The sequence below is a fragment of the Amphibalanus amphitrite genome, unplaced genomic scaffold, assembly GCF_019059575.1.
Source record: "Amphibalanus amphitrite isolate SeventyFive unplaced genomic scaffold, NRLGWU_Aamphi_draft 000083F_arrow, whole genome shotgun sequence".
Taxonomy (NCBI): domain Eukaryota; kingdom Metazoa; phylum Arthropoda; class Thecostraca; order Balanomorpha; family Balanidae; genus Amphibalanus; species Amphibalanus amphitrite.
Window position 1 is genome coordinate 626,825 of NW_024881579.1, and position 16,662 is coordinate 643,486.

At 45.0% G+C, this 16,662-nt stretch overlaps 2 protein-coding genes across 2 annotated transcripts; both read right to left on the reverse strand.

Annotated features, from left to right (window-relative positions):
• Positions 1–2,090: 2,090 nt before the first annotated feature.
• Positions 2,091–11,393, reverse strand: LOC122379747. Its single transcript, XM_043362162.1, has 3 exons — positions 11,029–11,393; positions 10,108–10,288; positions 2,091–2,533 (listed from the first exon to the last, which is right to left on the reverse strand). The coding sequence occupies exons 1-3, from the start codon at positions 11,071–11,073 to the stop codon at positions 2,376–2,378; spliced, it is 384 nt and encodes a 127-aa protein (XP_043218097.1). The 5' UTR covers positions 11,074–11,393; the 3' UTR covers positions 2,091–2,375.
• A 275-nt stretch (positions 11,394–11,668) lies between these two features.
• Positions 11,669–16,539, reverse strand: LOC122379748. The gene is made up of 2 exons (XM_043362163.1): positions 16,407–16,539; positions 11,669–12,423 (listed from the first exon to the last, which is right to left on the reverse strand). The coding sequence occupies exons 1-2, from the start codon at positions 16,441–16,443 to the stop codon at positions 12,044–12,046; spliced, it is 417 nt and encodes a 138-aa protein (XP_043218098.1). The 5' UTR covers positions 16,444–16,539; the 3' UTR covers positions 11,669–12,043.
• Positions 16,540–16,662: the final 123 nt, after the last annotated feature.

Here is a 16,662-nt window from a genome sequence, read left to right on the forward strand (position 1 = left end):
GTGGATCAACACCAAATATTAACCCGCGCCCCAGTGGCGGTCTCAGCCAACTTCGCCCTAGTGGGGGGGGGGGGGATATGTTACCACCCACCTCTAACTCAAAAACTAAGAGGGCTAGAAAGACGCGGTAAAAAGCGGTCGATAGCTCTCAATGCGTACGTTTGAAAGTATTTCAGTCATTTTTCATCTTAGAGCAATATTGGGATCACTAGAGGTTATCAAAGGTCAAAATTTGCCAGTTGTCATAATATTTTTCAGAAAACATACCGTTATCTCAGGAACTATGGTAGCTAGAAAAACGCATGGAACAGCAATCGATAGCTTTTGAACTCTTCTTTTGATAAGGTCATAATCAAAATTGACCTCAGGTCAACGGTTTAGCCTCTAGCCCTATTCCTGGCGGGGGGGGGGCCTCAGGAGCCCCCCCCCCCTGAGGTTTTTTGGTTATTTCTCCCAAACGCGTTGAGCTAGGAAGCTCAAATTTTCTGACTTTTCCTAAAAGGCTTCTACGCAACATGTCTGAAAATTTTGAGTTGATCTGACCTCAGGTCAGGTCACCAGAGGCGGTTTGGTGACCCTACCTCAGAAAAGTTTGCAATCACGCCAGAGCTAGAGTTTTTGACCGATCAATTTCTTCTCTTCAGCCTTTAGTTAGGGTACCAGTATGTGCAATTTGTATATCTCGGAATTTTGATATCGGTGACCTAAGGTCAGGTCAGTTTCGCGACCTCCCCATTATAAGTCAATGGGGGAAAAATCAACTCCCTGTTTTTACCACTAAAACGGGTCGCAATGGCCCCATATACCATACATGACTTCATATACGATCAACCTTCACTACCTTGAGGTCTGTTTTGCTGTTGGGCAGCTGTGAGGTCATGTGACGTCATCAAAGGTCACCAAAGGTTTTTGGCCAATAACTCCGTACATGAACAAGATACAGACGCGTGGATGGTCTCATTGTGTTCAGCTCGTCAAGACGCATCGAATGATATACATGATGACCTCGAGGTCACGTGACCTGAGGTCAACCTTTGACCTTGACCTTTCGAGGTCAACATATATATCATTCGATGCGGATTGACGAGAGGATCACGATGATGCCCTTAGTTTGTTCCTATCTTGACTAATTCGAAAGTTATTCGAGAAAAACTCTCTCCATATCTAGCGCCGCCATTTTGACTTTTTCGACCCCTGTGACGTCATCTTTGACCTGACCTGAAAATGACCTTTGTAAAAATTGTAGATCTTGACCGTGCGTATCCGATGCCGTTTACCGCTTGTCGCTATCTTGCTTCGTTCTCGAGATCTCAGGGGGGGCCGAATCGGCCCCCCCGCCAGTTTCTTGTCCCGGCGGAGCCCGCCAGGAATAGGGCTAGAGGGCAAACACTCCAAAAATAGCTGTTTTTACGAAAAGTGTTTTTCGACAATAACTTTCGACTACAAAAAGCCACGACATTTCTATTGCCAGAATCGTGTTCCTCTCGCCGACACGCGTCGAATGAACTATAATTTGACCTTGAAAGGTCAACTTGAAATTTTGACCTCAGGTCAAGGTCATGACCTGACCGGAAAAGGTCATGTTGCACATCAGTCGATGCGTCTCAACAAGAAAAACACAATGAGACCATCTCCAGCGTTCTATCTCTTTCCAATCGCGAGTTATTGGCAAAAATCTGTTTGTAGCCTCAAATGACCTCGGATGACCTTTCTAGAGGCTATCAGCAAAAATGACACCTAGGTCATCACGGGTGGTCCAAATCATTGTAATTCTGAAATATTTGGACTGTTCCTATGCGTACACACGGATCTAGAGGCATTTTCATTTTTCTCCATTGACTTGTAATGGAAAGGTCACGCCACTGACCTGACCTTAGGTCACGGATATAAAAAATCCGAGATATACAAAGTGTAGGCGCCCATAACAGCATGCCATCCACCAAGTTTAAAACCTTTCTGACGAACACTGCAGGCTGGACATGATTGCAAACTATTTTAGACTTGATCAGTAAACTTGACCTGGTGACCTGATCTGACATGACCTGGGGTCGAAAATTTCACACATTATCCAAAATTGATGTACCAAAAGCTACCCCAAGCGGCGCGGCGCTACGCGCCGCGGTTTTTTATTCACACGCAAAAAACGCGACAGAGTGGTAACATATGCCCCCCCCACACACACACACACTAGGGCGAAGGTTAACAACACTAAAGAGTACAATACGCAATCAATAAATGGGACAGTTTCTTGTTATGCTTAGCGTCACTTTACATAAATCATACAAATCCTGCCGAAACTCTCCTAGACTCCGTGACATTGATAACAATCAACTAAGACTTGTAACAGTTCTATAGCGTCACACCGCCTGCGCTCATCACGTGCCGCCCTTCTCTTCCTCCACGGGGTACGCCCCGCCGTGCTGCTTCTCGTCGAGGTAGGTTATATGTTCGTCGCCCATCTCCGTCTCCCGGCGCTCCAGGAGATAGGTGCCCACGTGGCAGCTGCCCGCTATCCCGACCACCAGCAGCACCACTGCAGTGAAAGAAACGTCAGAGATCTGTATCAGCACCACTGGGGAAGGGAGTAACGTCAGAGATCTGTATCAGTACCACTGATTAACCCGCGCCCCGTAGGGGGGGGGGCCGAAACGGCCCCCCCTGTACTTTTCGGTCGATATCTCCTAAACGGCTAGAGATATCGCCACCAAACTTTCAGGACCCCTCCGGGCATCAATTTTACACATTGTGACCAAAAATTTTTCCAGAGGCTATGATAGGTTGGCCACAAATGACGTCAGAGTGACGTCATGTTCTGTCATTTTCGACCGAAAAAAGACCTTCGCGAGAAGACCTGTCAGGACTACAGCTTTGAAGATACAGAAAAATGATCAAGACATAAAAGGTGTAGAATTGACAGGGCTACAAAACTGCAATCTCGAATTTTTGAAATTTTTGAGTTTTGACCCCCAAAAATCAAAAAAGCATTTTTTGGATATATTCGTCAAAAAATCCAAAAAGTTTTTTGAGTTTCGAAAAAACCGGAATATATGTGATAGTGCCTACCGTCTTCTATCTACATACCAAATTTCAGATCGATACCTCGTTTTTTGGCCAAGTTATAGCGAAAAAACTGTTCAAAAATGATGACGTCAAATTTTCAAACTCAATTTTTGGCAATTCTAGAACTCGTAGAGCAAAACGAAGACCACCATTAGACTCCCCGTGACGAGCTGCATCGAATCGATACCCATTTTATGCAAAAATATCAACTTTGAAATTTGACCTAATTTGACCTGACCTTGACCTGACCTTCACAAAAACGTGACCTAGGCTGGCCCCAAAGGCTGCCTAACCCACATAATCGCATTTGTCATGTAAAATGGACCATAAAACATGTATCACACGACACATTCATATTGTGACCCCCGGTGACCTGACCTCGCTGTGACCTGACCTGGTATCAGTGACCTCAGATAGCAAAGTATGTGTTTGACGAACAATGTACCATCGATGGTTTTCAATAAATTACCAATTTAATCGCTTTCACAGCACATTTCTTGAATTGCCTGTGAACGGTGAAAATCTGACCTTTGACCTGACCTGTGACGTCATCGGTTTGACCTAGGTCAATGAAAATTGGTCACAAGGTAGTTCCCGGGTGGGGCTATCGAACGCCGTTTGAATTTTGAAAATCGGCCGGTAACTTTCCGAGATCTTAGGGGGGGCCGAAACGGCCCCCCCCCCCCCCTACGGGTGGTAGGGTCCGCCGATAGCCCTACGGGGCGCGGGTTAAAGAAGCGATACCAGACATTTGTCAGTACCTACTGCACTGGAGTGACCATGACACATGTCATTGGCAAATGGTAGCAGGCAGCAGCGCTTTGCTGACATAAGACATACCACCAGCAATGCATTTCTGCTGCTAGAAGGAGTGACGCTATACTAGCCGTCTTCACGACGGGCTATCCGGCGAGTGCACTTCATTTGACCAAATCTGCACCTAATCTCTTTTACGGCAAATATCTTTATTTTATGAATTTATTTCAGCGTTTAATCGATGATGCTCCCTGATAATATGACAAAGCAGGCATATAAGCAATTAGTACAACCCTAGCTGATAGCTACTAAGAGACACACTGAACCTAATTTGACCAAATCTGCACCTAATCTGCACCAGATGTGCACCAAATGTGTACCAGATGACCGTCGTGAAAACGGCTACTGTCGCATACTATGACGTGTGATAGTCAAAGCCTCACATAACTGTATTTTTAACCCGCGCCCCACTGGGGTCTGCGTAACACGCCCTACTGCAGGGGGGGGGGGCTATTCATAGCCCCCCTCCTAACTCCGAAACTACTGGGCCGATCGTCAAAATTCAAACGGCGTCTGATAGCCCCGGAAAACTGTCGAGCGAAATCTAATTTTATTGACCTCGAGGTCACCGATGACGTCACAGGTCAGGGCAAAGTAAAAATTATTAGCATTTTGGCTTGTTCACGTTTTGGGCTCTGGCCGCCGTCTTACAAGTCAGATCAGGCTCATTTTTGTTTCACACACTCGTGAACAGATGCTCTAGATACCCTGAGGGTACCAAACTTGTACTTTGATTTTCAGGTCAAGGTCAGGTCATCACAGGTCACGAAAATATTATATCATGCGTCGGTCACGTGACACATGTTTTATGGTCCATTTAGGCCAAAAATTTCGAATTTGATGTCGTCTGTGTCATTCGAGGTCATTTTGAGTCGAATTTAGCTTAGGTCAGGTCACTTTCAGGTCAAAAAAGGTCAAATTTTGAAGTTATAATTTTCCAACAAGAAAAGGTGTCTATTGGATGCTGTTTGAGCTAAGGAACACGATGGCGCTATTTATATTGGCGTACGATGTCAAATAAGTGGTGAAAAATTGATTTGAAAAATTAATAATTGTGAATTTTTTGCAATAATGCGTATAACTTGGCCATTTTTGAAGATATTTAGCAAAAACTTGCTAGAGTTAGTCATAATAACGCGTTCTATCACACATGTTCCGGTTTTTTCGAAAAGTCAAAAACCTTTTGAAAAAATGTAAGAATGTAATTTTTGAATTTTATTATATAAAATTTTCGACATTTTCAAAATTTTGAAAATCCGAGATAGCAGTTTGATAGCGCAGTCTATTTTGAGTCCTCTCATGCAAAAAAATGGATCTAGCTTAAGAACTGAGCCCTTGGGAGGGATTGCCGTGTTCAATGTTTTGCGTCGAAATCGGCCGAACATGACGTCACTCTGACGTCATTTCCGGCCGACCTATGGTAGCTACGAAGTTCAAATTTTGACGCAAGGTGTCAAATTGATGCAGCCGAAGGTACTGAACGTTTGGCGTTGATACGTCAAGCGGTTTGGAAGTTATTGCAGAAAAACGGGAGGGGGGCTATGAATAGCCCCCCCCCCCCCAGTGGGGCGCGGGTTAAGCATGTTCTTGCTAAATATTCCATGGCTCGTGCTCAAAGATCAAGGTGCGCAAACATCAACTTTAGAACGATCCCCTCTTTTACCAGACTAAGAAATTACAGAATGTGTACTGCATAGGCTAATTTGTACCTATTCAAAGTCAAAATCTACACACAGCATCCACGCGCTATGGCAGCGCCAACGGAGGCATATCATATCCGGCACCTCTGCTCTGCCTATCTGTGCATTCTTTCCTCAGGCGGGGCCGTGAGGAAGGGCGTGGCCATCCCACGTGGCGCTGCATGACTCGGCTCGGGCGTTCCAGCAGCGGTCCAGCCCGACTGAAGGGACTCTCTAAAGTACACGAATGATCCTATAGGGGTGCCAGAGGTGGCCCACCCAGCTTAGATGAATAGAGTCATGGGATGCACAAATAGTCCGAGGTGCTGATGGTGGTCCAGCCCAGATGATGAGACCTTTTAAACGTAGAGTACACTAATGATCAGGAGGTGCGGCCTAGAAAACCAACAATGCCGGTCACCTCGGGACTTTACAGTTCACACTGGTAAATCTGCAGGACTTCACGGGCCGTGATATGACGCAGTTCTCGGTGAGCTTGGAGCGCAGTTAGTGCATGGGTTCGGCGCAGCTGCGGATGAATTGCAATTCGGAAGTTTGTGCCCATGGGTGTCTGCATGTGCGATGTAAACACAACAGCAGACAGGCCCTTTTCCAATCAAGGTGGCACACGTCATTGAAAAATACACATGCACAACACCCAGTGGTAATAGCTGAAAGGGCAGAAGAATATGCGTAAAAAATGCACAGATTCGTATCCACATGCCTAAATCGTCGTCCATGGTAGCAACAGTGAATTGGCTCATTCCATATTTGGCCACGTGTAGTGCGTATCAAGCTGATAGGCGTCTTTAGGATGCTGTTTTACTTAACATTCAAATAATCCTCTTCTCTTTTTAACACGACACTATAGAAATGGGCAATGATCTCATCTCATGAACTGACATGCTTTCATTGATGCTTCAAGCCGGGTCTCTGTCCGCCTCACGGCTAACCAATATTCAGCGTTTACCATAGAGGTCGAAGCGGAAAGAACCTCCATGTTTGGCACTTCAATCTCACCGGGAAGAGCTCGAAAGTCCGGCTCACGCAACAGTTACAGCCTGCACGAGTGCTGCTTTAGATGCCTCTCTCCGGTAAACCCACACAACGAAACATTCGTGACGTCATTTTATGTTCATGCAGCGTCGATGAAATCAGAGGGCATAACATCAGCATACACCCATTATGAATTCGGGCCACGCTTTCTACCGTATATGAACATCCCTGCAGGTATAATATCAGCGAGAGTCGCCATTACCATTAGCCAGTGCACGTGCTGGGCTTTGGCAGACTGCCAGCCGTGCCACGTGAGCTTTGCTGCTTGTTTCACGCTCGCCCACACATGGCTACATGCATTCAGAGCGCGTCCCTCCCGGCTTCATGTGTCCCATAACGGAGCTTCTCCCGGTCCGCCACTTTTCATAATGATGGCAATAGAGCATAGGGGCTGCACCAGCCGCTGAAGAGGGATGCATCGGTCGAAGGGGATCTATATTTGTAACCGTAACCGACTATCTCCGTTTGTATGACTTGATTCTTACATATTTACGTAGTCTGTTTATATAGCCTTGGCCCTTGAGTTTGTCAGGGCTTCCCTAAAGTTTTTTTTTTTTTGTAACACACGCACCGACGGGGGGCGGATATCCGCCCCCCCCCCTGAGGTTTTTCGCGAATAGCGGGAAAATCGCGGCGCGTGGCACCGCGAAATTTGGTACACCTATTCTCTCATCAATTTTACACATGGTGTGCAAGGTTGAACCTCCAAACTTTTAAGGTCAGGTCACTAGGTCACTTTAAATGACCCAACCTCAAGTCACTTTTTTGCAACTTTGTCACTGTGCCAGAGCTACAGTAGATGTCCGAGGCCTTTGAAAGTCGCAGGATGTTATTAAGTCAATAGTAGCTACAATTTGTATCACTCGGAATTTTGATATCGGTGACCTAAGGTCAGGTCAATTTCTCGACCTCCCCATTATAAGTCAATGGGGGAAAAGCCAACTCCTTGTTTTTACCATTAAAACGGGTCGGAATGGCCCCATATACCATACATGACTTCATATACGATCAACTTTCACTAGGTCACAACCTTGAGGTCTGTTTTGCTGTTGGGCAGCTGTAAGGTTATATGACGTCATCAAAGGTCACCAAAGGTTTTTTGCCAATAACTCCGTACAGGAACAAGATACAGCCGCGCGGATGGTCTCATTGTGTTCAGCTCGTCAAGACGCATCGAAAGATATACATGATGACCTCGAGGTCACGTGACCTGAGGTAAATCTTTGACCTTGACCTTTCGAGGTCAACATATATGTCATTCGATGCGGATTGACGAGAGGATCACGATGATGCCCTTAGTTTGTTCCTATCTTGACTAATTCGAAAGTTATTCGAGAAAAAACTCTCCATATCTAGCGCCGCCATTTTGACTTTTTTTACCCCTGTGACGTCATCTTTGACCTGACCTGAAAATGACCTTAGTAGAAATTGTAGACCTTGTCCGTACGTATCCGATGCCGTTTAGGTACTGCTTGTCGCTATCTTGCTTCGTTCTCGAGATCTCAGGGGGGGGGGCGGTCATCCGCCCCCCCTCGTCGGTACTAAGTTGGCGCAGACCCCCGTCGGTGCGCGTGTTAACAGTGGGTGCATCTTCACGCGATACCTCTGCAACTACCTGTGTGAAACACTTTATCTTACCAAAAACCATAAACGTCAGTGTGGTATCGCATAAAAATACAATTCTATCGAAAAGTGTTTGTTTATTTCAAACAACCTGCGGTTATTTGCGGTGCTGGTGCACCATCTTGTTCTAAAACACACGTCACATCAGTAGGCATGCTCCCTGCGTACCTATACAAAAACTCTTATCTGTAGAGACTATAGAGTATGTACATTGTACATGCCGTGCTATCTTATCTGTCCACATATCGGTTGTGACTTTTATCGTATGAGTATAATTACTGATAACTGTGCATTCTGAAGGATTATTCATAAACATTACGAGGAACGCGGTCAAAGCGGATGCAATAGCAGCACAGTTATATGTGTGGACTAGTTTGTGTGGTTTGACCCGTTACGAACCAACAATTTTCCTTCCTCTCTTGAACTGGCATAATGGAAGGTTTTAGCTGAGGAAAACTACCCGGAGATCGGTGAATGCTTGTATAAGTGAAAATAATTCGATTTAAAGTTGACAAATACATTACGGACAAGGATCACGCAAGAATGGGCTCAATCTTCTATGCTTTTCGGCATCCTGATTTGTTCGGTGTCGTCTTGGTTGATCGGACTGTTGATAGTTGCTGGCAATATCCAAAAGATGAATTGTCAGCTATATGTATGTAACTACAATGTAGCAAGAATGAATAATAAGCTTTTGCTCATAACTAAATGACGCCGAAAAAATCCAAAGTTAGATTTATGTTTTTATTTTCTTTAGTTATGAGCAAAATGTTATTATTCATTCTTTGTTCAATCACGATCATGCTAAAAAACGTTCCAAACAATTCACAGTTAAATATGTCACATCAAACTTTACAATCTTAATTCTTTTGTCTTTACTTCAATGATCAGGATGCTGCAGCAGTGGAAGAAACGAAACGCATTAGCCAAAGGAGTTGGATAGCGTGACAGTTCAAAGTATGTTACATAAGCACCTGTTTCGTACAGCCTACGATCAGGAATTATGTAAGAAGTGCCGTGCTGGGGGCCTGGGGCATTCTTCTCAGCGTTTCCGAGGTCACGAATGGAGGATTATGGGATCACCGGCATTTACACGGCTTGTCTTCAGAGACTTACGCAGCCTCTCATGATTGATGCAAGCACAGTTCGTGCCTTGCATATCCTCAGTCTGGTTCGAGACAACAATCATGGACGGTATCTTTGGAACGGTATATTCACACCCATAAATTTCCAGACTAGGTGACTAGAGGACGGCTAAAGCTGTATCGGTGTAGTTGAACCCATGCAAGGCGGCAGTCTACTTTTTATACCCCTGCATTTTTGTTTCCTCGTCTTAGATTCAACCTTTAATTCCACTTTTCAAAAATAATATGAGTATCGGCTCCTACCATTCATCCAGAAGCCCGTTTTGGCACGTGTTTATCCATTACCGCGCACTCTAATCTCGCATTTCTCAATTATGATCTTGTTTACATTTTATACCTAAATATTTATTTCTTTATGTCCCTGCGTTATTTAAACTCTACAAATCCATGTTTTATATTCCACTATTAATTATGTCCTAGCGCTTCTTTCATCACATACTCAGACTTCCTAGTCTCTCTCTCTCTCTCTCTCTCTCTCTCTCTCTCTCTCTCTCTCTCTCTCTCTCTCTCTCTCTCTCTCTCTCTCTCTCTCTCTCTCTCTCTCTCTCTCTCTCTCTCTCTCTCTCTCTCTCTCTCTCTCTCTCTCTCTACTCTCTCTCTCTCTCTCTCTCTCTCTCTCTCTCTCTCCCTCTCTCTCTCTCTCTCTCTCTCTCTCTCGCTCTCTCCTAGTCTCTCTTCTCTCCTAGTCTCTCTTCTCCCCTCTTCTCTCTTCTCTCTCCTTCTCTCACCTGTCAGTCCGAGTATGACCGGTCCAGCGGTCTGCAGTGCGGTCAGCAGCTCCGGACTGGGCACAGAGCCTGGGTAGTGGTGGCTCAGGATGAATATCGATATCCCGGTCACCAGCATTGGCAGGCAGATCCAGGGCAGGGCGCGCATGTATCGGCCACACAGGCGCACACTGGTCGGCACCTGAGAGGGAGGGAGACGGGGAATAATGAGAGATTATCACGGTAAGGGCGGCAGACTGTGAGGGCAGTCAGCATTGGGAGGTGTGTGGAATGATCTGGGAAAGAGTGCGGATTGGAAGGACATGAAAAAGTCATGGGTACCGGCTCGATGTATGGTGACCTGTAGCCCGGTCAAAATAAAACGCGCTATGGACAATTTTACAAAGTTATCTAGGTTTCGGACACTTTGAATAACACGCCAAATACAGGGTAAACAGAAAATGGAACGGTCAGCTAGGGTTTTAAACAATGAAACGTCGCTCGCCGATACGGTCAGGTAGATTGCAAGCATGGGAACGATCTGTGGGTCACGGGCCTATTTAAACGGAAGATAAATGAATGGATCGCTTTGTCCTTTTTTCGTTCAACCTAAAACACCTAAGGCTAAAATGATTTATGGTTATTCGCTAATTGAATGCTGACATTATGACATATTTTTAAGTGCTGACCGACTAGCATGTAACAAACTGACTAAATAAATGCATGAAAAATAATTAAATACAAATTTGTGGTGACATCCATCTACCTAAACAATAGACAATCAACAAAGATAAATGCATATGTTTGTGTGACATCGATTGAAAAGCAGGCTGTTGTCCAATAAAACCACAGCCATGCGTCACGTGTTAGCTAATCCATGATCAAAAACGATTTACTTCCCACGCCGTTGTTGACTCGACGCCGCTCACCCCATGCACCCACCTTGTTCATTGGAGGTAGCTGGTGGGTTTCCGGGAATGATTCCATGACTACGTGCAGGCTGTTATCTTCGCCACACTTGATATAACTTTTCTATTTTTCTATACTTATTCGAAACAAATCTCCTGACATGTGTTAAGAGTAGGCAGTAAGGGAAATTACCTACTGATGTCCGTAAAATGTCTTGGAATTGGTGAGGCTACGTTTGACGCAGCAAAATAACCTCCGGAACTTCTTCACATCATCACATAAGTCGGCAGTGTGAGTAATCAAAACAAAATAATCCTCACATAGCTTCATTCAACCTCATCACTCTATACATTTAGGGCCAATCGTAAAATAACAAAGAAAAGAACGTGCAATTGTTAGAATATCATTTGCAATGATTTATCTACATGTTCTTATCTGTACGTACTGGTAAGGTTCAAGAAATTTAGAAACTTTTTCTTTGGATTGCGGTGCAAGATTTCATGATTGCTATGCAATGCAATTTCGTGACGCAAACAGATGAACGAAGGCTGATGAGAATAAGATGATCGATCATCTTATTCTCTGGGATCCTGCGTAATTGCAAGCATTCATTCGCAAGACCGAAGAGCCGTTCTGAGATTCTCGCAGGCTGCTTTCATGCAAGATGTTGAAGTTGCAGTTTGTGATCCCCTTACCCTGATGTTTTCATGAGTATACTGTATAGGCCTCTAAAATAAATACTCCCAAGCAATAAAAACAATTTTCGTTGTTATGAAAAGTACGAAATATAAGCTCAATATAATGTATCATTTCCGGTTTTGTTTCCGGACTTAATGTATTCAAAACCTTGATGGCTAGAACAGCAACAAATTCAAATGCAAAAATTGCGGATTCATGTACCTGACTTCGCCAGACGTAGCTCGGCTGTCTCAAACAGTCAACTACCAGCCCTAAAACAACTGTTCTGTGAACGTGCGACTGCCACACGGCTCAGGCAACAGCGACAAGATTACCTAACGAAAAACTGAAAGGTCACACAATGACTCACTTATATAACAATATTTCTTCCAGCCATTTGTTTGTTTATGCCGATCACCACTGATTGAATTTTGCTTAGATTTCTTCTCTTCTGGTCCAAAGTCACTGTCGGTGCAACCCTCAGTTCAGCGCCCTCTGCAGGTGACAGCAGAGGCCTGCCGCCAGATGTCAGCAGTGGCGCGGGCATCTCTCCCTCCAGGACCTCTCGCCGCCGCCGGAGCCCGATGTTGACGTCGAACTCGTTTCCGAGCAGGATGGGGATGGTGGCCAGCAGTGTGGCGGCGAACGCGAACACCAGCAGCTCGTTCTGCAGATTGCCATCAGAGTCCAGCAGGTTACCGATGTCGGTCATACTCATCCGAGGCTGGACGGTGATCGTGCCGACAGCAGCTGCCGAGAAACGTCAGCAGGGTCAGGCTTGGGGAGAGTGTGTGACACGCGTTAGTTTGCTCGAGGGACAATTGATTATCAATCTGTGGTTTATAATTTTATCTAGTGGCATAGTATAAAATACCTAAATCATTTGATGCATTTCAATTTACCTATATGCCATACGTGCTGTGCACACTGGTGCCTTTCGTTTTGCTTTATCCTAACCTACCTAAAGGTCAGAAACCATTGACAGATTCTAGTAGACGAATAGCCCATAGCCTCTAGAACCCATGAAGTATTGACCGAGGGTCATAATTTTTGCGCAAGGGCGAACTTATTTCCGAACGGACAACCAACCATGCCCATGCAGTTTTGGTGCTTCCGTCATAGGAACTGTTCGCCAAGGTATCAGCCCCCTCCCCCTCCCCGACCGGTAGCAATATGAGAAAAGACCTGTCTATCTCTAATAAATGGCGAGCTCTAAAGTCGTACAATTGATACGCCATCTCTCGCCAGGATGCGCTAACGAAATTCCAAACCATAGATGGCAGCAGCGTCGAGCGCCTGTAGGTATGCTGTGCCGCCGGGCAGGAAACGCCGAATCGGCCGCTCTCCGCACAGCGCCGCCGGAATGTATGACCTTTTATAATAAGCCTGATCGAACATAATTAATGAGAGTTGATAAAGTGTCTGACTAAGTGAACCGGGTATGACCTTCTACTTTCAGACGTATGCCTATAGATATTTTGAAGTTGATTATGGACGTCAAATTTTAGTTCCATTGGACGTGTCTCGAGGAGAGCAATACAACGCTGGTAAAGTTAACCCGGCAGGCGGTGGGCCTACCAGCCACCTTCCGCGCGGTGGGGGGGGGGCACTTTTTTGCCCCCCCCCCGTATCTCCGAAACTACTGGACGGATCCGGAAAATTCAAACGGCGTTCGATAGCCCTGTCAAATTTGACAAGGGAAACCAAATATCATTGACCTCGGGGTCACCGATGACGTCACAGGTCAGGTCAAAGATAATTTTTTTCACCGTTCACGGGGCTTCTAGGGAAAGCGCTATAACACCGAGTAAAACGCATTTTGTCGAAAAGCAGCGATAAGGCGTCAGTTGTCTAGTACATATGTTGCTATTAGAGGTCACTGGTCATACCAGGTCAGGTCACAGGTCAGGTCACCAAAGGTCGCCAAGGGTCACCAAATGAGCCCAGGATAAATGATAACAATAACACGTCAAATGTATATTTAAACACACAAAGCTTTCGGTATGAAAATACCTTGATCACTGTGTTAACAGAAATGAGGACAGAAATTGTCAGAGGTGACAATTTCTGTCCTCATTTCTGTTAACCCGCGAGTTGCTGGGGGGGGGGGCGTTAAACGCCCCCACTTTTTTCGCCGGGCCATAGCATAAAAATGGCGCGCCGCAGGCGCGCCAAATTTTGGGTACCTGTAGGGAATTGATTGAAGTTCATTGTGACAAAGTTTCAAAAAAATCGGTCGGAAAATTTTTGAGATATCGAGGTTTTGGTGACGTCATGATTTCTGAGTTTTCGACCAAAAACGGCATATGTTCAAAAAATCATATAAAATCACAGAATAGACATACAGACATGCCGTAAACGCCATTAGACTGCCAATACCATGATCAATCAAATGGCTATCTTCGATTATTGATTACCGTTCCACATTTTCCAAAATCTTGAACTGAATCTTGGCAATTTTTCGTGACTACTTCACGACCATGATACATGAATTTCTTAAATTGAAGTTTTTGAGCCAAACACGTACACATATGATAAAATGAATGTCACCATCGTGTTCTACGCCCCAAATTACTTATAAAACACGTGTCACAGGCTGCGAATATCAGTTTTGATTTTCGGGGATATGTGCCTACCCGGTTGACCTGACCTTGACCCTGACCTATGCGTGACTGACCCCTATATGGAGCTGACACTCTTGTAGGCCTTATAGAGTGGATTGTGCACCGTTTTGACAGAGTTTATGGCGAGAGGCGCCCATTGCGAAGTCCTGAAGTCCATGCTACTGAAAGCCCGATTTCAGGTGTTTGACCTGACCTTGACCCGACCTGTGACCTCAAAATTCAACTTTTAAGTACTCATCTGAAGCGTCTCGTCGCGCTCTTTCGTTTGCCGCCTCGTGCGTTTCGCTGCGCCTATTGGTTCTCGAGTTATCGGCTGGGGGCGTTTAACGCCCCCCCCCCAGCAAACGGTGGGTGGCGAAATACCCCAGCAACTGCCGGGTTAACACAGTGATCAAGGTATTTTCATACCGAAAGCTTTGTGTGTTTAAATATACATTTGACGTGTTATTGTTATCATTTATCCTAACTGTCTTGGATATTCTACAAATGAGCCCAGCTTTACTAAGGTTATGCGATGCATGTTTTATGGCCAGTTTTTCATTTCCAACTCAATGGTGTTGGTTATAAGACCATCAAGTACGGTTTAGGTCACTTTCTGGTGGAGGTCAGGTCAAGGTCAGGTCAAAAAAGGTCAAATTTCAAAGTTGATAGTTTTGCATAAAATGGGTATTGATTCGATGCAGCTCGTCACGGGGAGTCTAATGGTGGTCTTTGTTTTGCGCTACGAGGTCTAGAATTGCTGAAAATTGAGTTTGAAAATTTGATGTCATCAATTTTGAACAGTTTTTTCGCTATAACTTGGCCAAAAAGAGAGGTATCGATCTCAAATTTGGTATGTAGATAGAAAGCGATAGGGGCTATCACGTATATTCCGTTTTTTTCGAAATTCAAAAAACTTTTTGGATTTTTTGGCTATTATATTCAAAAAATTTATTTTTCATTTTTGGGGGTCAAAATCCAAAAAAATCGAAAAACCGAAATAGCAGTTTTGTAGCCCTCTTAATTCCACACCTTTTATGTCTGAAACATTTTTCTGTATCTCTAAAGCTGTAGGCCTGACAGCTCTTCCCGCGAAACCTTTTTTTGGGTCGAAAATGGCAAAAATGACGTTACTCTGACGTCATTAGCGGCCAACCTATCATAGCCTTTGGAAAAAGTTTTGGTCACCATGTGCGCTAGCTGCTCCCGGGAGGGTACTGAAAGTTTGGTGACGATCGGCGCAGCGATTCTCGAGATATATCGAAAAAAACTAAAGGGGGGCAAAAAATGCCCCCCCCCCCCCCACCGCCTGGAAGGTTAATGCCAAAAACTAAGCGTCAGAGGTACTTGCTGTATAAACTTGCACCAGAAAGTTTTTTTGCCATCTAAGGGCAAATGAAAAATAAATGAATCTATCTCAATTATATGAACCGAAAGTCTGAGGACGCAATAAACGAACAGCTAGCAGAAGATATTTCCTATAGGAAAGCTAATAATTGTTTATTCATTGTTCTATCTTTATCATTTTACATAGTAAATGCAAAAATAGCGTGAAAGAATGTCAAAGATGTGACAAATTAACCTTCAATGACCTCTGGCGACCTTATCTTTGACCTGACCTTAGAATGACCGAAGTATGTATTTCTTCATAATTTTGCCCCCATCTGGCACCGTTTATCTTACGACGAGAAGGCGCCCTTAGGGTCATTACAGAAGGCGCAAAACGTCTCACCACCGTCTCGAAATGTTACTATCGGACCACTGCGCGCCCCAGGCGTGGAGGTCGTCTGTCATTCCAGTTGCTATAGACTGTATGAAACGACTTTAAAAAACAGTTAGCAACAATAAAATGAAGCTCCAAGTAATTTCCCTAACTTCAACGCACATTTATCATGATTGGTTAGAATAGTAATGAAATAACAGATGTTACTGGTTTAGCGTTTTGCAAAGCAGCTTCAATATCCAATTACTGCAAATTCGGATGAGTTTACCGCGGGCTTTAGTCATTAGGCAACTCAAGTACACCGACATACGCACGCGCTGACGGGGAATCAATGGGATATCACGCGATCCAGCGGGTTCTGTCCGGTGTGGACCGGATCGGTGCCGAGTTCGCATGCACAGTCTCACCTGGTCCACGGTCCGACGAGGTCACTTGGTTTCCCATCCTCTACCTGCTGATGCAACCACTACAACCGCTGCAAGAATTGCGTACTGCGTGCGGCCGACCTACGCAGCCTCGGCAGCGGACAGAGTTACATCAGCTAACGGCCGACACACGCTGCATCAACAACCCCAACTCAGCTCTGTACGACCTTTGTGTGCCCTGTGTGTGTCTGTCACCTATCGTGAACAGGGGTAACGGTGCCACTGCGTAGAGGTGCAA

Excerpts from the sequence above, each read along its gene's own strand:
- LOC122379747 (XM_043362162.1), bottom strand. The coding sequence starts at position 11,073 with ATGGAATCATTCCCGGAAACCCACCAGCTACCTCCAATGAACAAG. Across the intron at positions 10,289-11,028 it reads AGCTACCTCCAATGAACAAG|GTGCCGACCAGTGTGCGCCT; the intron begins GTGGGTGCATGG and ends CCTCCCTCTCAG. Across the intron at positions 2,534-10,107 it reads GGTCATACTCGGACTGACAG|TGGTGCTGCTGGTGGTCGGG; the intron begins GTGAGAGAAGGA and ends CTTTCACTGCAG.
- LOC122379748 (XM_043362163.1), bottom strand. The coding sequence starts at position 16,443 with ATGGGAAACCAAGTGACCTCGTCGGACCGTGGACCAG. Across the intron at positions 12,424-16,406 it reads CTCGTCGGACCGTGGACCAG|CTGCTGTCGGCACGATCACC; the intron begins GTGAGACTGTGC and ends GTTTCTCGGCAG.